Raw genomic sequence first — 25136 nt, 5'->3', positions numbered from 1 at the left:
TTGCTTTGTAAACCCATTCAGCCCATTTCTTACGGTTATTAACGACGACATCAGGATTTAAATGTCTTTGTCTATCTAAAAAGGCTGTACGAGCAAAATCACCAAATTTTTCAAAATCCTCAGGATTATTAAGTGGAAACATGCTCATTTGGGACAATCCATATCTACTAAACTCTTTGTCATAAGTATCTCTAGATTCAGTTTGAGTTTGAGTTTGAACTTGAAGTTGAGGTTGAGCCTGAGGTCGAGCTTGAGGTTGAGCTTGAACATGAGGTTGAGGTTGAGGTCGAGCTTGAGGTCGAGGTCGAGTTTGTATTTCAGTTTGTTTTAATACTGGAAGAATACCTCGCTTTCTCACACCAGTATCTTTAATATCTCCAAGTACGATTCGTTCAGTGGTTTCAGTGACAGGTTTAAATAATAACTCAGTTGACTCAGTAAATCCTTGTTTTGCATCTTCAACTGCTCTTATTTTTCGTTTGACAGATTCTCTCACAGGAAGATATTTTTTTATTGCTTCTAGTCGCTCTCGTGCTAGTCTAGCAGAATGTGGTTCTCCAACAGATGCCATTATTAATATACTAATAATTTTAATTTATAATAATAAAAAAATTACGGATCGGTCTCGACCAAATATTTAAAAAAAATTTTTTCATGTACACGGCGATGTCGCAAACACATATGTGTTGTCACCGTTACTTATTGAGGCAAAAAAAAACGTCCCGTAGAAGCTTTTAATTTTGAAAATAAAAGTTTATAAAAATAATTATTTCGTAGGAGCCTTCAAACGAGGAAACAACCCTGGTATGTCCACCCTCCCTGCTGCTCCATTACATATAGCAAACACTGAGACCTAGGCGACATACAGCAAAGCTCACAAAATATTTCAAGGGAAGGAACTTCGAGCAAGGTGAGGGAAACCAGACTCGGACGACAACCCTTTAGATAACACTATGGAAACATAAATACCCCATCAAAATATCTGCCAACTAAATTTTTTATATAAAATTTTGTTTTAAATAAAACATACAACAGATCTGAGGGGGAAACACACAAACATAAAATACTTTTTAATTTTTTTGAAATGGGGGGGCATATTTCCGGTGCCCCCCCCCAAAAAAAAGTGTGTGTGTGTGTGTGTGTGTGTTATTATACCCATTACATTACTTGCAAAATATATATGGTGCTGACATTTTCGGCAAGAGGGAGACATACCGATATTCTGCATAAAATTATTTTAATGTTTTTCAGAGCGAGAGTATTGGGGCCTGATCTGTTCAATATATTTCTCAACTGATATAGCGGGGATAATAGAGCCCCCCCCCCCCCCCCCGGAGTTCGCCACAGAGCGCTCGTGTAATATACGGTTTAATACAAAATACATGATCGTGGGCAGGAATATACAAATTTTGGTCGATATACATGATCGTTGGTATCTATTCGAACGAGGGCCATGAAATACACTAGCAAATCCCTACAGTATTTAAGGCAGGCAATTACGAATTATTTAAACCACATTCTTCATCTGTCACAGATTTTATAATCATTTTGAAGTGGCTGCTTTATCTGGGGAAAAACGAGCGGTAAGTGTTATATAAAACAAAATCTTAATAGCAATTTGATCACTTTTGCGTCATTTTACAGTAAGAATAGTAACACATAGAGGATAATTTCTTTTCCTACGTTAGGCCTAATACCTGGTATGTTTCTTCGTGTGGTACACACACACACACAACAAAAAAAAACCAAAACAACTCCAACAACATTTTAAAAAACCCACAAAAACGAGTGGCGCGCCGAAGCCACGGGCTAAAATGTTTTTTTTTTTTTTAAATATTTATTTATAGCATCAATCACAAATTGAAATATATTCAGTATTAGCGTTGGAAAAGAAAGTTTTCTTTTTGTTATATTTTATTTAATTATCTCATCCTAGCGAAACACTTTCTGCAAATGACCTTAATAAATGAAAATAATAAATTAACCATAACCACTTTGAATGTCGACCGTAACTTTTATTTACACGGCATCATGCGCGGAAGAAAATACCAACTGAACCGGGATTTCAGACAGCAAATGAATTGAACTTGATTCATTGAACTTCAGTAGCAATTGTACAATCAAACAAATGCAACAATGAAAAAGTGGAACTATGAAGAATCGAGAATGTTAGATTTGCGGAGGATTTTATTTCGAATCATTGTCTGTTAATAGAGAATTCATGTCAGTTGCTGTGTCAGGGATGCCCACACAGCACGCCGTCCAAATGTGAAGTTGCGTCGTGCTGAAAGACATAACATTGTGCGATAATTTATCTTATGTCATGTAAAAAAGCTGCTTAAATTATAATATTTAAAATTTTCTTCATTTGTAAGAGCTCAAGAAATTAATTCTGGTTTGAAAGACAAGATGACGGTCAAACTCAGAAGACGTAGCTGTACAGTACCGTTGGTGTTTGAGACATAAAAAAGGTAACTGCGTTAACTTCGCTTTTTGTTTGCTAATATGTTGGAGATTATCTTTTGCAGATCTTCTTTGAGCTTGGAGTAACTTTTACATTCTAAACACTTTTGTTTGCGCTTATCTGCTTAACATGTATTGCTGGGATATCATATAGAATATGAAGTCAGTATAATGGTACTATATTTTACATATTTGAATGATCAATTACTGCCTGGTAAATGATATAATGATAAACTACAAAATAATTAATTTGCCCATTATCCCAAATATATTAATTAAAACAAACATTGAATGTAAATTCAGATATAATGAGCAGTTGTAAGAAGTAAGAAATAACATTTTATCCATTGAACCAGTTATGTGTTATCATCATCAATTGTAAAATAAACACATGGAGACAAGTATGCTTAAATTCTAAAATGAACACACACATACACACACACACACATATATACATATGGTATTTTAATCTAATACAGAAAAGGTGACATTGATATATGCAGACCAATAATTTTTTTCTTCTACAGATACAAATTAAAAAGCCTAATTCTGAGAGTTTCACCTACAACATTCATGATGGGAAAGGGCCACTAATTAAGAGCTGACATATGTGGAAGAAAAATACCATCCATGTTGAAAAGGGCTAGAGGTAATGTGAGAAAACATAATTTATCAATCTGAATTAACATTATTGTTGCTATTTTATCTCAACTGGTCAAAAGGCTAAGTGGGTTTATGTAATGGTCCAGAGTGTGTTATTTATTTCACATCCCCTTCTGTCTTTCAACAGTAAGAAATTAGCTACTTTGGAGTCCATAGTTCTGATCAATTTGTTTATACAAAACTTGGTTTTGGGCTTAAATCAACATCTTGGATAAATCTAATAATGAGCAAAATCCAAGAATATACACGAGGTGATCATGTATAAGATTAGTTGAGTTTTTTTAACCAGCCTAAAAGCCATACTTCCACAATATAGACTAAAATCATTAAGTTGTCCTCGAAGTTTGATGAGTGTTAACCATTAATAATAATAAGGTGATCTTTCACCTGACTGAGCATGTTACCACCGCATGCAATATTTATACATTTTGTGCAGTTTTTACTAAATTTAGAATACATGCTTATATAAATGAGATCTAGATTGAAGAAGTGAAGATGCATACAAATACACGAGGTTATAACCACTACTGCTGATTCAAGTTTGATCATACTTGGCCATTGGGCTTGTATAGTCAAACTTCACAATGATGCTTATTATGAGTGTGATAAAGGTATGTTAATGAAGTGACCTTGCATCTGATTGGCAGAGTTTCTTACGACTTGCACAACAGTGTTTATGATCCAATTTAGATCTGACTTGTTTAATTATTTGCTTGTATGTCTGAGGCTGTAAGCAAAATATATGCATATAATGTGGTGGTTCTACATCTCACTAGCCATTCTTGCTACTGCTCTTAAAACTATTTCTCATTAATTTTATCAGACTTGGTAAATAGATTTATCTCATCAAGATATAGCAAAAGAGCAATTTTGTAAAAAAGAAATATTCATTCATATTAAACTCAAATTCTGCATCTGATTGGTTGACCTTGCAAATACTATAAGGGCTCTATTTCTGACAAAAAGATTATTTTGATCTAATGTAGCAGAAATGCTTATATGATCAAAACATTGAACATATTTGATAACAAATAAGAAATAGTTTTTCATGTAAATTTGATAAACATTGATAAATCGGTTCATATCATTAAAAGCTTAGAAGAGTTTGATTACATGTGAGACCTTCACATATTAATCATGCTTTATTTAGAGAATTACTTTTGTCAGGATTTAGTAAAATAGGTAAAATCAATATGGACTGGTTTTGTTATGTACAGCAACACTAGTTGTTTACCGAGTACTGAGGGAATTGGAGTAAGGCCAGGGTACATTGCAGTAGGTAACCTGGTTGACTTGATAACAGGATTGTAACACAAACATTTTTATCAGGAGTCTAGCATACATACCATTGATTCACTGCAGATCCTGTCCCCGTTAGTTACCTTTTAATACATAAAGCATTTGGGTTTTTTATGTCACAAATCCCATAGGGATTAAAATTAACATCATAGGTCTCACTGGATAGTTTTGTATTTTGACATACACCTAATTTTTAAGGTAGAAGGCATGAACCTAATTATCACAAGCCTAGAATTCCTAAATTCACACATAAGCTAAATCTATAATGTGGTTTAGATTTACTTTGAGTTAGGCATGGAAATAGGTTGGCTTGTTGGTGACTGCCTGTCACAGTTAGATGAGCATTGGAGATCAAATGCGCAACTTGATCTGCAAATGAGCTGCAGACCTTTATGTGTGTCTGCTACAGAGGCAAATATAAAAAAATCTAGATGGTTGAGGGGTGATGAAAAGTATGCTAATTTGTTATAGTACTAGTGAACTTTATTCATGCATAAGGCACATACTGATTCTTTTAGCTGCCTTGTCACAGAAAAATATTGAAAATAGCTATTTCTTGTCAAAAATGAATGTAAAATTTAGGAGATGGTGGCAGTGATGGTTCAGTATAGAAACCAATAGTTGCATCAGGAATTAACCTGATTACTGCAGTCAAAATCTCACATATATGCTTTCTACAAAAATCATTAGTTTGTTTTTGTTAGTATCTTCAGTGTAAAATTATTCTCATTTTTCTGTAATTGGTCATTGTCGGATGAAAATTCACCAGATAACTGTCCAGTGAGAACATAAAATACACAATTAGAAAATAAAATAAATTTAGTCTAGAAAGAAATATTGCATGCAACTCTGACACAAATGAAATTAATGAGAAAACACTTAAACAAATGGCTAACATTACTCATCTGGCTTATATAACTTAACAGTTGGCCATTTCACTATGGAGTAGTCAGGTATATCTAGTATTGTAAGAACAGAACCTAAACAATAATCTCCAAACTTTTATCAAATCAATTGCATACTTAGGTTTGGAAAGTATTACATGGGAATTATGTTAATTTTTAAAGATCAAAATGTACCTGCATGTTTTGACCTTACCAGAACCAAACTAAAAGCTCAAATGTATGCAGCTGCTTTTGCTCATCACAAACATAATTGGGAGTATAACTGCTAACCCTACTCTTTAGCACACATTTAAGATCTTTAGAGTTTTTAAATACAGCCTTCTAATTATATAAGTTTCATTACATTGGTTAATAATTAGTCACATGTGATGACACTTGTAACTAATCAAACCACAGCAACTGAGAGCAGACTAAGCACTGATATTTATATGGTACAGTGGCAATATACAGTCTGTCTGCTGCACAGTTAGTTACCTGCCCATTAAACTGACAACATATGAAACAAACTGGACAAATCTGAAAGCCTTGAATTTGACTTTCTTTATCAGTATGGTAAAACAGAACCTGAGTTGAAAAGCTTTTATTGAAAGACCTTGATATCAAACCTAATAATAACCGCAGGAGTTATATTATGGATAATTAACCATTCTCTCAGTTTCAAACTGGGCATTCCATCCCATGGGGTTCTAAATGTAAACCAAGTGTAACTGATATCCTAATGAACTGTAAAGACCATAGCAGCACAACAGCAGGGGACCAGGTATGTCCAGGTCCAGGAATCATAGACCAGTTTCAAACTGATAATGAGCCACATAAAAATGACACATCTGCTAGAACTTATGTGATGAAGATAACTTAAACTGCATTATTATTAATCCTCCTCCTCACATTCATCATAATTGAGATGCATCATATATGTTTTATTGTAAAATAGTTTATGCAACATAATTCAGTGAAGACGTTTACTGCCAATTTACCAGTGAACCATTTGTTTCAATGAACATATTTTATATTGTAACAAGGAGCATCATTTAAACATTATGATACACTTATCATACCTGTATATGAAATCTTAATACTAACACTTATACTTGCAATACTACTACTAATAAAAAACACCTGCACTGATAATTTGATTATGTTCAATTGGACTTGTATCTAAATGATCACCAGCTGTATGAAAAGACATATTTTAATATATAGATATTGGATGGAATACTAGTTACCACAATTGAATAGTCATATGATAAATGATATATTATTATTTTAAACAATTTATATTTGCGGTGAAACATACTTTTACATTATCATCCCTTAAATTTCATTTATAGAGCAGTATACTCTGCATTCATTAAATTACTGAAATGGTTAATAATACAACAACACATACTGCAACTTCCAGAACCACAAAAATCAAAAGATATAAACAAAAACTTCCTTACATGTATCAACAGTTGTCACTTTATAGACAGAACCATGAAGATTTAGGACAGGATGTTAACAAATTAGGTATTCAAGTTAAAAAGAAAAAAATACCAAGTAAACTTACTACTAAAAAATCAAACAAAAACAGTGAATTTTAGTACATTCCCAGGAAACAGAATATATGATTTTTCTTAACTAAATCTGTAGAAAATGATTCATATTAAATGACTAAAATATTATGTAAATAAAAATTCCATCACTTTTTTCAGATGCAACATGCATACCCCAACCTATACTTCTTGATCATAAAGTATACCAGCATTCCACTATAAGATGGGGAGCTGTAGTGGCTCAGTGGTTAGCTTTCTGGACCTGTGAAATAAGGTAGGTTCAAATTCTACCATCGGACCAACCTGGGTTAGCTACCATGGTGTGTCCTTGGGCAAGGCACTATACTTAAAGTGCCTTGGCACTAAATAACTTACTTGTGTTGCTTTACCATAAAAGGCCAAACCAGACACAAAACAACAACTTTAAAATATGAGTTTTGTCACTACTAAGTAAAGGAAAATCATACTGAAGAAATGTTTTTGTTAATACAGTTTAATGGATCTAAAAATCTCTTTCTTCTGCAGGAGTTTAAAATGTTAAATTAAAAAGGTCATGGTACACATTGCTTCGTTCGTACATATCAGGTTCCGTAACCCATATCCAGCTAAAATTTTCAGTAGAGTCTGAATAAAAAATATTTTAATCTGGATGATAATATTCTTTCTCCATTCACATATTACACCACCATGATTGATCCAAATAAGATTACATTTTACTATAACACTGAGGATGAGTATGCCTCTTAACAACTGACAAATGTGGAGAGAATGGAGTTAAACTGAACTTTGATTTCTTTTCAACCATAACACAAGATGATCATTTATTATGAAAAAACCTGAATAAAGTTGGAGTTCATAACCATGACAGTCTTCATATAATATAAATTCAATATATTATTGTTGTCTTGAGGTATAGTTCTGTATATTACAATCTCACACAAGATCAGGGTATATTTTAGTACCATACAGTTAATTCAGGATTGTATTAATACCTATTCTGGTGAATGAAAATTGAATAAGATTTACTATTTTGGAACCAGTTGCAATAAAGTTTACTACACAAGAGAAAATATGACTTTACTGTAATATCTAAAATGTAAAATCTGCAAACAGAATACTTACTTGACTTTACACTTCAACTATATCATAATATTTATTTGAAATGAATTTATACAAATGGCATTAAATTGGGTTTCAGGCTGGTAATGACAATGGTCACACTGACTTAGACCCAGGGTGGGCAACCTTGTCACCAATTGCCACAAGTGGCAAATTGGCCATGTAAGTTTGGCTCAGTTGTGGCATCGTATGATGTTTTTCACTTCTCATTCACCACACCTGTGGCTACATTAAAAAATAGTTTGCCCACCTCAGACTTAGACAACTAGTAAATTATGAAAGAAAAATGTCATTAAATTATGCTTTTCCGAATTGCTAGATTAATAAATTATTGTTGACTTGAAGTTAGAATATTATGTCAGTGAAGATAACACTCACAGTGACTTTGACATTTTGAGCTTTTTGTGAAGACATTGGAATTATGTGTATGAAGTGCTAGATTAAGTATGTGTGTGTGTATGATTTGGATTTGTTACATTACAAAAAAATGTAATGTAATTTTAAAAACTTACAAAATTAAAAAAAAACTCAATCATATCATGGATTAAGTAATGATTAAATTGTATTGCAAAGATCAAATCAGCAAGGATAACACTCACAATGACTTGGGTATTCTATATCCCTAAGAACATTTTTGGATCTATACAGAATAAGAAATTGAATCATGTATTGCAGCATAAGAAAAAGTTCTCAGGCATGGAATTAGAGTCTTAAATACAGAAAATCAGTACATACAAAATAAACGTGTTGGTATGTGAAGACAACACTGACTTGACAATATAGCCAAGTTCTTATAACAAATGATATAACTATATGTGTTTGCTTGTAAAATAAGTTAGGAATGAATATTAATTATATAATTTAGAATAGAGAAAAGCACATTGAATTCCATCAATAAATATTTTGTGCTTAAATAAAATCTTAAACAAAAATGTACAAGTCTAAAATATAGTTCTACAATGTAAGACATAGCACATGTTGTTTTTGTTTTAGTGCTATGTCTTACTACTCATATAATGGCCATGTATATGTGTTCCAATGTCGATTGACATCGGAATGAGTAGTCCAAGTTTCAGGAATATCTCACACACTTGACAGCCTATATCGACACTCTTCCACTAATTTATGTGTAATTAATATACTTACAGTGCTGTCTTTATCCTGGTGGAGTGAAAATATGACACTAGCAAATGGACACATTTTCATGTTCCATTGACATACATTTGAATTTGTTGCAATGCAATGGTAGTCGAGGTATGCCAAAGTATGTTTAAGTAGGTTCATGTGGGGGATATGTTTCTTGAATGAAACGAAACATTGCTTACAGTTCCAATAGGCAAAACATTTCATTAAAGAATAATGGCATTCCTGACTTTCATCGCTTTCCAGCCAACTGAAATGTAGGCCAACAAAACTTGAAAACAGGTCCGGTTCTTTTGTGAGAATTTGAATTTATTAGAGAAAAGACATCAAGGTAAGTAAAGTCTGACAAAAACATTATAACTTTACTTTGTAGAAATGCATTGTTATTGGTTACCAGTTGTGTGTGATATTTCTGAAAATTTTACTTTCATTACACTGCTAGTCGACATCAAAACGCTCCACACAGCACCCTTCGTTAGGCAGTAAGACCCATCAGCCCTCCCCAAAAAAATATTGGGTGATGTGTCTTATGTTATCGGACTAGTCCAAAATATTGCTTAAAGTTGCTAAACTATATACAGAACAGTAAAAAACAACTAAAAGAAAATAAATAACTTTTAAAAAAGCTCATAGTAATTGCAGTATTAGTTAGAAAGCTGCTGAGCTCTCTTCATACATGCAGCCCACAACACCTTATATACTTATGACATATTGCATAAAAACCCCAGCTTGTTAGAACCTTTGAACAAACATGGGACATAGTATCGCAAAAGTAAATTTAGTAAATCTGCACAGTAATTATATTAAAAAAATTACCAACTTAATAGTTTACACATTAGTACCTAATGATTATATAGCCAAGAAGAAAAAAAGTTGATTTCTCGTTGTACATGCCATGTTTACTGCTGCTGCTCATAGCGAGGGTTCGAAACCTGTGTTAAGCTATGCACTTTTACAGTATCATCGAGATACACCACATGACAAGATTAGTCAGCATGTGTTTGTATCAAGTGAAATAAAACAGAGAAAATCAAAACTTAAACACAGTGACATACAGAAACTTAATATTGGTATAAACACATTGTGTATATATTGTAAAGTCTGAAATGGTTAATTAAAAATAGTTATTAGTCAAATTATCAAGGATGCCAGTTACTAGCTTTGATACTCCGTTTTTGTTAACTGAAAACATGTAGACTCAAGCCACATCTATAATGATAATTTCTGGCACTTTCAAGGCTGATATAGCCCTTTAATTAAAACCTGCAAAATTTTTTGACAATTTTATCTGCACACATTGCTGTACATTTTATACACATCTGGCTTGCCAGTATTTCTCCCAGCCATTGAGCTACCATTGGCAGAGGAGATCTTTTCGCAAAGAATATTTCCAGATCAAATCCTGTTTGGTGACTTGTAAATCGACGTGGAATAGCACAACCCTAGCACAAATATTACTACCCCTACTTCATGGAGACATTGAGGCTATGACATTGTAGCTACTCAACCTTCTGTCCTATGACCAGTTTGAATTTTGTGCTAGATATGGCTATTACCAAATACCGGTGTCTAAACAGTACATAGGTGCTTTCTGGAAAGATTTGCATGCAGTAAGATTGCACATCAGATCCACAATATTTCCATCAATATCAACTCAGATTGGGGGGGGGGGCATTGAAATTGTTTCTACATATTTAAACAGGTTTTCAATGAATTGCTGCTTTTTGTTTTTATTAGCAGGTATTTATACATTTATAAAATGAGTGTCCTCTATCACAATATGTATCAATCTTCCTGCAAAAAAGTTTCCCATGTTTTTTTGCTCCCAAGTTACTCCCATTTTATTCTTGATAAAAGTAGCTACCCCTCCCCTTACATCTCCTTATAATCATTCACAATTATAACCCCATTTAATTTTTCCTCACAAAGTTATTAGTTCTTTAGTCAACTTATTATGTGTTTCTTGTATGAAAATCATATCATAATTTGTCTTGTTGTTTAGTTTAATTACTTTTTCCCTGTTTATTCAGTTTAAATTTGCTGAGGCTATATGGAAGTCTTTTATATCCATTTTTGCCTTTCCACCAGGTTGTTGCATTTTTGGTTATACATTAAGTATTATTGGTTTTAATTTAGAATTGAAATATCACGTAGGGGATAAAATAGTAATTTATTAGTCAACATGTAGACCCACTCCATGACCTTCTTGAATCTGTAACCCAGAAATTCCGATTAACTATGCATCTTTTAGAATCATACAATGCATTATATGAAATATGGTAACGTATGCCTTAAAACAATACTGCATTTCAATCCAAGTTTCCAATTTTGCAAGAAGTTGTCCCGCACATACAAAATCATCTGCTACCCAATATGTAAACTTGTCGCTAGAACATAAATTCTCAAAAAATTCCCCAGCGTATAGTCTATTTCTAAATTCTTTAGTAATTTTCCCCCAACAACAAGACGTAAACACATTGCATCTTATTTCATTGTTGTTTCTCTTCCACATAATAACTTATTTTTTATAAAATGTTAAACTTTACTAATCTTTTTACAAGATCACTTTAGTTTGCAAAAATATATCTTGTCATTTATTGGCATTCTACATTGAATTTTGTAAAACTAGCTATAAACCTGACCTAATTACTCAACTTAACTGCTGACAGAAACAGTCTACAGTAAATGTATTTCACTTCTATAGCTCGATGGATAAACATTACATCTTTTCAAAGCTGTGCACAGAATAGGCCGACATATCACAAGTCAGGAAAACATGGGCATGGTATCCCCTGTGTCCAAAATTAATATCATTTTGAAGAGAATATTCTAGTGACAATTGCCTCTTTTCAAATGGTAGGCATTGCTTTATTTGATTTTCGTCAATCTGTCAAATTCGGTATGCATTTTGCTTTTATATTTGAGATGGAAACCTTAGGTGCATAGAAATGTCAGACAGCATTGTACATCATGGATGGTGTCCAACATACTTTTATGATCAGAAAACAAAATCCCATTGTTTTAGTTATGGCCAATGATTTTAAAAATATTCATCCAAGCTAAATATAATAATAATAGTAATGAGGACTTTGTATAGCGCCTAATCTTTAGAAGCTCTAAGCGCTTTGCAACATTAGACAACATAAAAACATACACAATGATACGATTACAAAAATAAACACCATGAAATTAGAAAACATAAAAAACATGCTGAGAATATTTAAGTTAGTTAACATTATTAAGTCTTTAAGTTTGTTTTTGCAGTCAGAATAAGTAGTTTTGAGAGCACTCTTGAATGGGATCGCTGAGTCTTTGTGTCTAAATTCAGTGGGCATTCATTCCACATTGCTGGGCCCTGGTATGCAAAAGAATGCTGTCCATATGACTTTGTTTTCATAGTGAGAATAATGAGTATACGATTGTTGGAAGAGGAGTGTAAGTATCTTGCTGGTGTGTACACATAGGTGAGGTCATATAGGTATGTTGGACTAGAGTCTGTCAGTGAAGCGTAGCACAGAGAACAAATTTTGTGTTTGATTCTGGATCGAATGGATAGCCAGTGTTTGGTACAGAGCAGCGGGGAGGTGTGCTCTGATTGTGGTACTCTAAGTATGATCCAAGCAGCTATGTTTTGAACTTTTTGAAGTCTCTACATTAGATATTAAGATGAACCAGGCAGAATTGAGTTACCATAGTCCAGTTTTGAAAGTAGTAATGAACTCACAAGTGTTTTAGTGGCATCAGCTGAAAGATATCTGCGAATGGAGCTGATGCGTCTCAGCTCAAGATATGCAGCCTTGCATATGTTCATGACATGTTGGTGCAATGTGAGAGTACTGTCCAGAGTAACACCTAGGTTTTGCACTGATTGTGTGAATTTAATGTTGGTGTTGCTGATATTTATTGTGTGAGGTAAAGGATGTGAATGAGAAAGTCTTTGTGTTGTGATCAGAATGGCCTCAGTTTTATCATCATTCATGTGCAGCTTGTTACAAGTCATCCATGATTTCACATCAGAAATGCACATCTCTACACCTTGGATGGTAGCATCAACTTCAGTTGGGTGGCTAGATTTGTATATTTGGGTGTCATCAGTGTACAAATGGTGAGACACTGGATGATGATCTATGACACTTGAGAGCGGCTGAGTGTATAGAATGTAGAGAACAGGTCCAAGAACAGACCCCTGTGGAACACCACAACATAGATCAACTGGGCTGGAGTGTAATCTATTTGCAGACACAATTTGTGTCCTGTGGCAAGGGCGATATGCAGATTGTACATTGCTAAAAAGACTGTTTGAATTCAGACAAGATACAAGCTGGGATCGAACAACCTTTTCTAAGATTTTTTATATGAATTGGAGATTAGAAGCCGGGCAGTATTTCTTTGAATCGTTATGGTGTAGTGTTAGTTTCTTCAGCAGAGGTTTTACAATGGGAGTTTTGAAAAATGATAGAAATTATGCTGATGAGAGAGAGGTATTAATAACATCAGTTAGTGAAGGCAATACTGGATCTAAGCACTCAAGCAGCAGTAATGTTGGAATTGGATCAAGTTCACATGACTTTGGTGCACTCTAGGATGATTACTTAAGAATGCATTTATTGGTGGTGAGAGACTAAATACATGACTTGATACTTGTGTTTAGCATTAATTGGAAAGCTGAAGATTAGTAATCTTTTGACATACATATCTTAATCGTACCATTTAATTTACAAAATTCAATGTAATTTGCATTGGTAAAATGTGTAGCACAAGAAAAGTCATTATGAATCAGAGATAAATCGTATCTTTGTTTTGTCTGGAGCTTGACTAATTTATTGCACATTTCTGTACACTATTTTATCTTTAATCCAGGATTATTCACTGCAATCGGATGCATTTCATGGTGAAAATTCACCAGCTGGATTTAAAAGTGGTGAATATTGCTAGCGATTGTTCTGCAAACCCTGTATGTCACAAGGAGTCAGTGTATTCAAGGACTCGTACAGTATTTACAAGTTCTCATTGATATTTCAGATGAAAATGAAGACCTGAAAAAAAGATGAAAATCTCAAGTGGAAACCTTTCTGGTCATCCATCTCATCCAAAACCTCCTGAAATGGAGAGTATTTTGCAGACTCCAAGATTTCCTCTTATCCTGCTGGTATGTTCCATTTAGTTTATCTGGTCTCTTTTTATCAATTGCTTTTATACCATGCCACAATCGGAAATTCCTTATCAAAAGTATGTATAAATTTCATCATTTTTTTCTGTCTGTTTAATAAGATGTGTTTAAGAGTACTTACTTACTCATGATGCTGTATATATGAGATTAGATGTTTTGTTAAAAAAGAATGCATTTTGTGATATATTGTATCACTGCCTTATATACAGTGGTCATTGCAACCAGTATGCATTTTGTTTACATGCCAAAAAATCCAGTCTGATTTCTTTGTTTCTGTTTTACTGCAATTAAGGACTAGTCATTATTTTTATACATTTAGCTGCATCCAGAAGGACAACACCATCACCATTCCCATCCACTCTGGAGTGGAGAATATGAAGATTTCTCTCTGCCAGTTCCTCTGCAAGTAGTAAGTATTGAGGATGGAAAAAAATGTACAATATAGAATAATGAAACAAATACTACAGGTGTTGACTTTTATATAATCTCTTATTTCATTTACAGCTCTCTAAATACGAGTAAGTCAATTGTACACTGTATTCATGAATTTAATTCATATCTAAGCTAGTAGAACTGTTTTATGTTTGACAAAATGTTGGGTAATTTGTGGCAGTACACTAAAAACACATTTTGTAGCATTTAAAAATGCTTATGTTCAATGCACGTAAAATTCATTGGTTTGTTGTCACTTCAGTTGATAATAGTCTTGTCATCTTGTAGACATTTTGAATGTTAGTGTTCAATGCTAAGGTCATATACATTGAGTCAACATCAAAATTTGTTTGGAAAATGGAAGATTATGACATAAAAGCACAAGCTCTTGTAGCTTAGATACTGTTATTTCAGAACATTGTGAGATGTTAATTAATTAAATTATAGGTCATAAAACATACTGTTTAAGACTTATTTGTACAAATAAACAATGAATTGTTTTTCATTGATGTGTCGACTGTTCATCACTCCATTGGTTTTTTTATTTTCCTTTCTTATGTATACCATTGTCTTCTGTAAGTCAGACGCCTAAACCATCTACATTGAATGCAGACTTTACAGACACCAGCAGTGAAACATCATATCCAGGGAATAAAAAAATAAAGGATTATAGGGAAAAGTTTTATTTATTTTCAAATAAACTGAACAAAAACCATGTATTTCATTCCATAAATACTTTCCGTTGTTAAACCCATGTTCACTGTACAGATCTTTATAAGGAGTTTATAATAATGATCTTGATCTTTCAAAACTAATTTCATCACAAATCTCTTACAGATTTCCAGTTCAATGTACTTATCAAACTTGACACAAATGTTGAGAATTTGTTGGAGCAGCTGGCCCTCCAAGTTCATACACGAGGCCCAGACACAGAATATAGAGAAGAAATTCTTGCAATGCCATGTGATTCAGTGGAGGAACTAGAGGGCCTTTGCCAGAGGTTGGAGGAGAATCCCAAACTCTCCAAGAAGATGGTAAATTGGGTCCATATTTTCTATTTAAAAAAACTGTTATAACCTTTATTTGCTGTTGTGAACCTCAATATGCGTTATGCAAGTTCTGCGGCGCCAGTATAATTATTTTTGGGGGTGGGGTGAACATGTAGTGGTCAGCTCTTTTGTCTTATGGATGTAGGCCAAAACATGTTTAGAGATGAACATGTAACAGGTATTTTACTACATATACACTATTACATATTATGTGGCTATTTTAATTCAATCCTTGAGTGAATGTCATTTATGAAGTTAATAGATTCAGGGTGGTTAATTTGGTTTGTAATTGCTGTTAGTACATTGTGTTGCATAGTTAATGTTATAAAATTTTTTCAAGTTAGAGAAAATAAATTTGCTTGCAAAACCATGGCAAAAAATAACTATATAGAAGCATATTTTCTTGCATTGATCACGAAATACTAATAATAATAATAATATCAAAATCAAAAAATAGTAATATTATTATTATTTTCAGATATGCTGCTTGAGCTCCCTTGGCAGGTTTACAATTGGGGATAGTGTCTGCAGGATGATGAAAAAGCTTGGAACAAAAAGACTGGCCAGAATATAGTCCAAAGGGACGTAAAGGGAAAAAAGCATTTCAAGAGCTTGTGATATGTCAGGTTTTGATAAGTAAGTATGGCTTGATTTAAATTGTGTTTCTCATGTGACTTGCCAGAGATTTTTAAATGAATTGATAAAGTAACTTGAGACCACATTTCAAAGTACATGTTTTAAAAATATTCCATTGATTATTGCTGGCATTTAGAAAAATGCAATGCATTCTTTGTTGTGAAACTTATTTTAAAACATTGTATTACTCTTGCAGAAGCCTGCTTGAAAAATAATGGCAAAGCAAAGGCAAATGGAATGGAAGAGGCCATATTAGAGACCCTCAAATATGCACCCAACCAACGCAGAATGATAAAAAACAAGGTAATCCAAATGACTCTTATTTCATCAATATTGGATTCAATTTTGTCTTTTAAAGCATAGTATTTGCAAAGCGGATGCATTTCTAAACTGATAGCAAAATCAGCTTATCCTATTGCCCAGAACTATCAGAGCTAGAGTTCAGCTAACTACAATATACATACATCTTGTCTGATCGGACAAGTGCCTCCATTTGGAATTTTTATTCACATGAAATATTTGGATGAAATAAATTCATCTTTGCGCAAATGGATTGCACCATCCACTTGCCAGAAATGACAAGTAAGTGCAAAGTTATCCTGTATCTTGGCTTAACGATATTAAGGGAAGCACAAGTGCAGTGAAGAAAATTTCATACATATTTATAATGCTGATTAACATGACTTCTGCGTATGTAAGTAGTGCTGAGATGATATGACTTTATTTAAGCATTACAGTTTTGTTTTAATTTGCAGGTGCCTGAGCAGAAGAAGTAATAGATAAACTTTACAGTGGAGTTGGAGACTGATTCTGATTCATAATCTTAATTAAATCTAGAAAATAAACATTAAAGTGATATTAAAATATATGTTGTATTGTTTCCTTCTTTCATTTTTCTCTTAAAAACAAATGTCTGAACCTTTAGTCTGTAAATTCAGTGGATTCCTTATCAGCCCATCTGCTTTTACCTTACACCATGCTGCTTTTAAAAAATGAATTATCCCCATTGGGGTAGGTCCTCCCAACCCCCCACCCTACTTTGTCAACTTACCTGCTACATTTAAATCTAATGGAAGGCCCTGCTGTAAATCCTGTTAGTAAAACTACCCAACAAGAGGATTTCATACATTTGCAACTCCTAGATGGATGGTGATGTTTTCATTTTTGTAATATAGATTTGGACATTCTTGCCACCAGTATGGAATATGTGTTTCAGAAACACGAGCAGCTTTCATCAGGTTTGCATATAGGTTTTATATGTTGTATGTTGTAGGAAGTTTTTTTAAATAACATCATACAGCATTCCAGCAAGTTCACCAAATCACATTGCACAACGTTATATGACGTTGCCACAATCTTATGGTAATGTTATTTCAACATGTAACTGTTAGCTCTGTTACACCTCTCCACGACGATGACACTGACAGCCTGGAAGAGGACCCCTCCCACATACTATTATGAAAGCAAGTTCAATTACAAATTTTATTAAATCTCTCTAGGTCTTCATTGCTTTCATGGCCAAATACATGGAAATGGAGGAAAATGAGGGAAGATCATATGATCTGAAGCCAGTGGAAATGGCAGAAAAGTGTCTGTATTGTTCACCAACTACACCTTGTTCTTACAAAATGTGGCTGTTACACATTCCCATGATGATGTCACTGACAGCCATCAGTGAGGAATGCCCCAACAAGCATAATACAAATTGCTTCCATTGTAATTGTTACAATTCCATTCTGACCGCTCCGGTGCCCTAGTGGTTAGAGTGTCTGCCTCAGAAGCGGGAGGTCATGGGTTCAAACCCCGGCCAAGTCATACCAAAGACTTACAAAAATGGTATTAACAGCTGCCTCACAAGATGCTCAGCATTAAGAGGTTAGTGTTAGGACTGATCGGCCTGGTGTCAGGATAATGTGACTGGGTGCAATATCATACTACATGTTTGCAGCATGATGCCCCAGTGCTATACATCACTATAAACTGCCACACTGCAGACATCGTAGCAGTATGACTGAAAAATTATTCAAGCTACGTCAAAAATCCAATCACACACACACAATTCCATTCTACGATCCAGAACCGACACTAATTCCGTACTACAGTTCTTGCATTTCAATCCAATTTTGCTTTTGAAATGTAGTGCCACTCGATTCATAATGAACCCATTCCATTCAAACACTCGCAAATACTTATTATTCCTGTCTACAACTGAAAAATATCTATATAAAAAAAACGTGTAACTGTGTTTTATGTAAGGGCATAGACATGCACAAAAACTTGCACTTGAAGCTTGAATAAAACCCCGACTTTGGATAAGACTTTACCCATCGATTACCCCAGCTTGGGGATAAATTCTGACCATAGCAATTTATTATATATCCATTGACTGCTCCAGCTTGAGGGCAAAATCCAAACACATCCCTAAAAAGATAACAACATTTTTAAGGCCTTAATTTTAAAGACTGATCCTTAAAACCCCAAAAGGTCAGTTAACCCCAACCCGTCTGGTGGATAAAAGGCTCAGATCAGCATTTTAGAGGGTTTGTTTACCCCTGTCCCTGCTGGTTAGAAGTACATAATAAATACAAAGTAGAACCTTAGTATGCATTTTCTTTGGCATTGTTTCTCATTTCCTCACACTTGTTTTGAAATCCTTATGTTATCAACTGGGTCACCAGCCTTCGTTTAGAGTAACAGCAAGTATGTATATATTTAGGTCAAAGGAAACACAATAAAAATGTTTGATTTAACAATGACATATCTGCCTAAGGTCTGTGATCCTGAAGTGAATATTAACTGTCCATTTATTTTCTTGGCTTTTCTTTACTAGGAAATTGATAATAGAGATTTCTGCGATGGTGAAGGCAGTGGAAAAATTGGTTACTATAACATACTTTTTACGCCATGTTTGAAAAAATTAATCCAATGGAAAAGTTAATATAGGGCAAAAAGCTTTAAGAGTTCATAAATATTTTTCAGTGCTGAATAAAGATATAACAACACTTTCTGCTGTGATTTTAATAGTTTCTGGCAGCATGAAACATTTCTAGAACTATAATGTATAAATGTTCTCAAAAGATTATGTTAATATGGGGGAAAAGTCTGTTATGACATAAGCTTACAAGATCTTGTATGAATTCATGTTATCTTTAAATATGATATTTGTGTGAAAATATCTGGAAGAAAAAACAAGATGGTGCCACTCACACATACAATGTGGTTGCCACAGTGGCCATATTAAGAAACTTTTTATCGCTACTTCTGAATGGATAATTGTGTCAGCGTGTCAACATGTGTACAAAATACTTATGTTGATGTCTAGCAGGTCCTGAATGAGAATTATGGTGCTGTACAGACAACCTATAAGGCCACCAATGTGGCCATCCTGAAAATCTTGTTATCACTACTTCTCCTGAATGAATCGTCATATCAGTGAAAGACTTCTTATGTCTAGTTGGACGTAAATGAAAATAGTGCCAATCTAACCTCCAATATGGCTGTTTTAATGGGCATCTGGAAAACCCTTTCCTTGCTACTTCTCCTAGATGGCTGGTCATTTTGACATTGTGCTTTCACTAGATGACCGATTTGATGTCTAGTTGGCCGTAAATGGAACTATGCATATGGTTTTGATGTCTAGTTGGTCCTAAATGTGGTTTTTGCTCATAGACTTCTAATGGTATTACAGGTATAGTTGGTTCCTTAATGAAACTGCTGTACAAAATTAAAAGGCCTTCTTGCTTTCTACCAAGTTTGGATACAATTATCTTCACAAGGTAGGATTTCTTGATCCTCTTTTTTATACATCAACCCTTGGCATATGTAGTTAGCTAAAACAGTATTTTGAACAATTAATTGCCCTCTTGCAAATAAAATCCAAATTGCATGCTTTTACCAATGTGAGAGCTCCTTATATAAGTAGCTAAGTATTCAGTAACTGAATTTCCACATCCACATGCATCAACTCAGAATTAAAAGTTGCAAAACATATACAAATTGGAAAATCTTGAGACATGTGTCACTTTGAATGGTGGGTGTTATGATTTAAATGCAACAAGGATTTTGAATTAGGGTTAATTTCTTTAAGCTGTATTCAATCGTGGGGCCCTGGGTTATAGAATGGTCTAGTCATACACATCACTCAAATTAATCAACTCTCTCTAGTCCAACCAATGCGTGTATATGAGAAAGCTTGCCAGTAGCGTTATGTGTGTTGATTTCCTCCAATAAATATGCTGGCTGCCATGTAAAGTCTATGCTGTCCTGAAAAATGGTGTTAAGCTCCATACAAGCAAGCTAAACAATCAATGATGTAATGGAACAGTAGACACCATTTTAGCTAAATATGCCAAGAATTGATTTAGAGACTTGGTTAGTGACGATGACTTAAAATTGGCAAGAGATTAAAAAGATAAAAGAAAAGACCTTTCATGGCACTGTAATATAACAAATGAAGAAAAACAAAAGTTTATTGCATTTGAACCTTTTGTTTTTTCACAGTTTCAAATTAATTTAAGTCAGGAGGTCCCTTATTTTGCTTTACCAAACATATAGCAAGTTATTACCTCGAGCCCTAGCGCTGATAATGCCTCACAAGTAAGCAGTCTTTTATGCAGTCTCAGGTCTGAGTATATGTCTAGCAATACTTATGTCCAGTTTGTTTATAAAATTCTTTCTCACATGGTACAGTTTTCAGAGAGACACGATAAATTCAACAATTGTGGTAATGAAGGGACAGGCATTCTTTATTTATGCACACATCCCAAAGGGACATTGCTATGTTTGAATCAACACTGAACAGAAGAATGGAGCATCAGCTGCATCAATTAAGATATTGTGGCCCACACAAAATACTGCAAGGACTGGGATCTATTTATGAGTGCAATGGGCATGAATTACTATAGCAGACTGGAGGAAGTAATCCGAATTTATTAATATCTTGAAGCTAAATATAGTAAAGTTTTCATCTATAATCTGGAATCGTTTTTGCACACAGTTTGCAGGATTTGTCTTTGGGTCATCGTTTTTCTTTTTCTTCAGCTTTCTAGCTTATGGTATCTTGATAAGTCTTATGGTGCCGTGCAACTGCACTTGATGATTACCACAGCCAGTGACATTGTATCAAATCTTCTGGGATCAGATGATTCAATGCAAATTCCACATAACCTATCACCATCCGACTTAGTAAGTTATTTTGCATAAATAATAATAAAAACAATCTGGTCTGATGTATTGATAGTGTTCTGAATGACCATAATATATTCTCTGTATCTACCCTAGAAAATCCTGAGTGGATCGCTGTTTGGTTTTAATAAACCAAAGTAATCCAATGAAAGGCACTTTACAGACACAAGTGTCTGTTTCCTGTATGCAGTGATTAAATGATAGTATTATGTCTCTATTTTTTAAAACTGATGATACATATGATCACCTTCAATGTGCAATATTAGTTATATTAATTAACGAGCGGGCAATATTTGAATTTCAAAGATAAAGTGTATGCCATGATCACTTTAGTAGGATGATTTGTCAAGTGAGGTGATCTTTTCTGTTAGAATAAATATTGTTAACTAAACTATTTTCATAAGTTATGACATAAGAATGATTCAAAGAAAGAAAATTCATTAAATTAAACATATAAAATGTAAGACTGCAACAGAGTCTAGATGAACTATTTCTTCAGAGACATAATCCAGACTCTGTGGCAGCAAAATTATCAAATAGGACACAACTGAGAGACAATCACATTTTCAGCCACAATGGTTTGACAATTATCAATGGCTTGAATTCATTGACTATGAAGGCAAAGTGATTTGCAGTTACTGCAAAAAAAGTTCCCAAACTGTCACAGTTTATAAATTCTACCAGTGGACTTGTATGTGTAACTGACAAATTCAGGATTTAATCAAGCCAGTCTCATGATAGTTTTATACCTAATAAAGCAAAATGTAGCACAGTATATTCATGACACTTAGGCCAGCATGTACAAAATATTCCTCAAGTTACAGTTGCTAGCACTCCACTAAGAAATGTCATTTTATAATAAATAATAATGTAATGGGAAAAAAAATCAATAAAGTGGTTGCACTCTTTAACATAGCCTACTACCTAACTCAATAATGAAAATGATTTGGTTCAATATATCTTTGTGTTTTATGGAATAAATGCATACTTCTGATTAAATTTTAGGCAAGAGACTGAACTTTTGGGTTAAGTTAAAATGTAGGTGGAACAAATGCATTTTCTAAAACCACTTGTATCAGTGTGCATTGTGACTTTTCTTTAAGATAACTCTAAATGGTACTGGGTATATATCATTTTCTTCAACTGCACACTGTTGTCTTCCATTTGATTTGATGACTTGCAGCTATACTGTCTACATGGTAGGCCTCAGCATCAGGAAAAATTCTGTATACTTCAGTTACAGCTGAAATAAGTTTTGCATTAGCACCTGAATCAGACAAAAAAGGTTGTATTCTGGTGTGTGAATAGAAATGGCTAAAAGTAATACAGACAAAAGCCATAAGAATACACAAGTTACATATGAAAACCACCAATTCGCTTGCATGTGTGGCATACAAGTTCAAAGATTTGCTTCATGTTTATTTGTGTACACACATTATTCAACTCATAAGATATTTTAAGAGCTATTTCTCTATTGTATGCATAATTCATTTACAAATATGATTAGTGGGCCACACCGAAAGATATACCATTCACTTGGCAATATGGTAACGTCAGCTGAAAAGCATAATCATCCATTCAAAGAGCATTATGATATGAACATTAGGTATTTAGAACATATAGATTTTTCTTTACCAAATGGAGTCCAAGTAATTATTGCCCAATCCAGGTATAATTTTGTACACAAGTAAAGAACAAAATAAGATAAATCTTCATTTATTTGCAGTTGATAATACACTTCTTAATGAATATACACTTTTACATTTATTTTGTATCACTTGAATAAACAATATTTCTTTCAGTTCATTTTAAACTTTTATTTTATATCACTTGAGTAAACATTATCTCTTTCATTTCATTTAACAGTTAGAAACAAGTTCTTCCAGTTACAATAATCAACTTTGGAAACAATAAACAAACTGGAACCTTTGACCTAATTATATTACATTTACTAGGGTTAAAACAATAAATTCCTTAACATAATAAATTAACAGTTCCAGTTAATCAAACACAAAATCATATTTTATACAGGGTGTGAACTGTTAATATTTACAGCATAAAGCTTATAGTTTCCAAATCCATTGAAGCTTACATGTTGCAGTTGCTGACACATATCTATTTTCAGCATGGTTTGCATACATTCCACCTTTAATAATTTTGTTACTTCCCCCCCCCCCCCATTCAGTAACAAGTATCAAAAATCAGGATCATTCTAAGGTAAAGTTTGTAACTTGTGTACCACAGTCATCAGAGAGACAAAGATGCAAAACTTTATGATGCCTGTCAAAGGATGAAAACTCTTGTTTTCCCAAGTTTTGAACCAGTTAACTTGAATTCTCAGACCATCAATTGCTACAGCCCCACTAATTACAATTGTTAGGGAATAATGAGAACTCACCTTCAGTTATCTGTGTATATATATATATATAATTTTAATAACCAAGAATACCGCATGTCTAGGAACATTTTAGCATTCAGTGGTAAAGTCAGAACTGAGATAAGAGAATTAAACAAGCAAAGTACATGACATAATATATCCATAAACTATTGACTGGGAAAAATACTACAGAACACCATTTCTGCTGGCAGTAAGCTGTTGAACCTATATGTCATAAATATCAGGCTGGACATCTAGGACCAGTAATATTCATAATGGGCATTACCCCACCCCCCCAACAACAACAACCGCCCCCCGCCCCCTTCGTGAGAAGGGCCTGATTTGTAATCTCAGCCACCCAACCTATCACAGCCTTTATAGTACTTGAAACAAATATTGAGTAATAGTAAAACAAACTCTGACAGTTATTAAAACCAATTTGTTATATTTCCATAACTCTGCTTAGTTAACTGTGCAAGCAGACTTAAACATATCAGTGTATGACAGTTAAATTGAGCTATAGCATCGATTAACAGAAGCTACGAATTCATCAACAAGCAGTGAACAATCATCTTCACAATAAATGTCAAACATTAGCATCCATAAGCTGTCAAGACAAGTTGTTACACTGGATATATAGCCATCCATTTATTTCAAACAAGCTGTGGTATATATATATATATATATATATATATATATATATATATATATATATATATATATGTTTCTGAGGTAACATAACTAAGCTTACTGTCGAAGCATTAACCCGATGACTGACATCTTTTACTTTGAACCGCTATTTCCATCTGGGATATAAACGTGTTATCATTTTTCAGGTTTTGCGAGGTTTAAAGGTATGAACGGAGTTAAACTGAACAAACAGGAATGATCAACAAAACTGTATTATAACAAGACTTGCCTGTTCATTTAAATCAATTATTCAATATAGCCATACATTTCTGCCTGCATTTTCTACTTTCTATAGTATACTTCTTATTTTACCTATCTTACTAGAACGGGTCCTAGCTTTTATTAGACGCTTCGAGGTACACAATAGAGTGAGTACATGTTCCACATCACGTGATGAGAGATCGCATATCATGTATTCAGAGTCTACCACAAAAAGATATTGGTGAATCAAACTAGTGCAAAGATATATCG

At 33.8% G+C, this 25136-nt stretch overlaps 1 protein-coding gene across 1 annotated transcript; it reads left to right on the top strand.

Annotated features, from left to right (window-relative positions):
- The first annotated feature begins 2066 nt into the window (after positions 1-2066).
- Positions 2067-17282, top strand: LOC149777718 (uncharacterized). Its single transcript, XM_089938242.1, has 9 exons — positions 2067-2471; positions 2991-3112; positions 7025-7139; positions 14150-14276; positions 14617-14706; positions 15567-15763; positions 16257-16414; positions 16611-16717; positions 17170-17282. Exons 4-6 carry the CDS (start codon positions 14175-14177, stop codon positions 15711-15713), a joined length of 339 nt encoding a protein of 112 aa, XP_089794368.1. The 5' UTR covers positions 2067-2471; positions 2991-3112; positions 7025-7139; positions 14150-14174; the 3' UTR covers positions 15714-15763; positions 16257-16414; positions 16611-16717; positions 17170-17282.
- The last annotated feature ends 7854 nt before the right edge of the window (positions 17283-25136 follow it).

This window comes from Sinohyriopsis cumingii, chromosome 17 (assembly GCF_028554795.1).
Source record: "Sinohyriopsis cumingii isolate HCF-2022 chromosome 17, ASM2855479v2, whole genome shotgun sequence".
Lineage (NCBI taxonomy): Eukaryota > Metazoa > Mollusca > Bivalvia > Unionida > Unionidae > Sinohyriopsis > Sinohyriopsis cumingii.
This window is presented reverse-complemented; position numbering and strand designations above follow the sequence as displayed.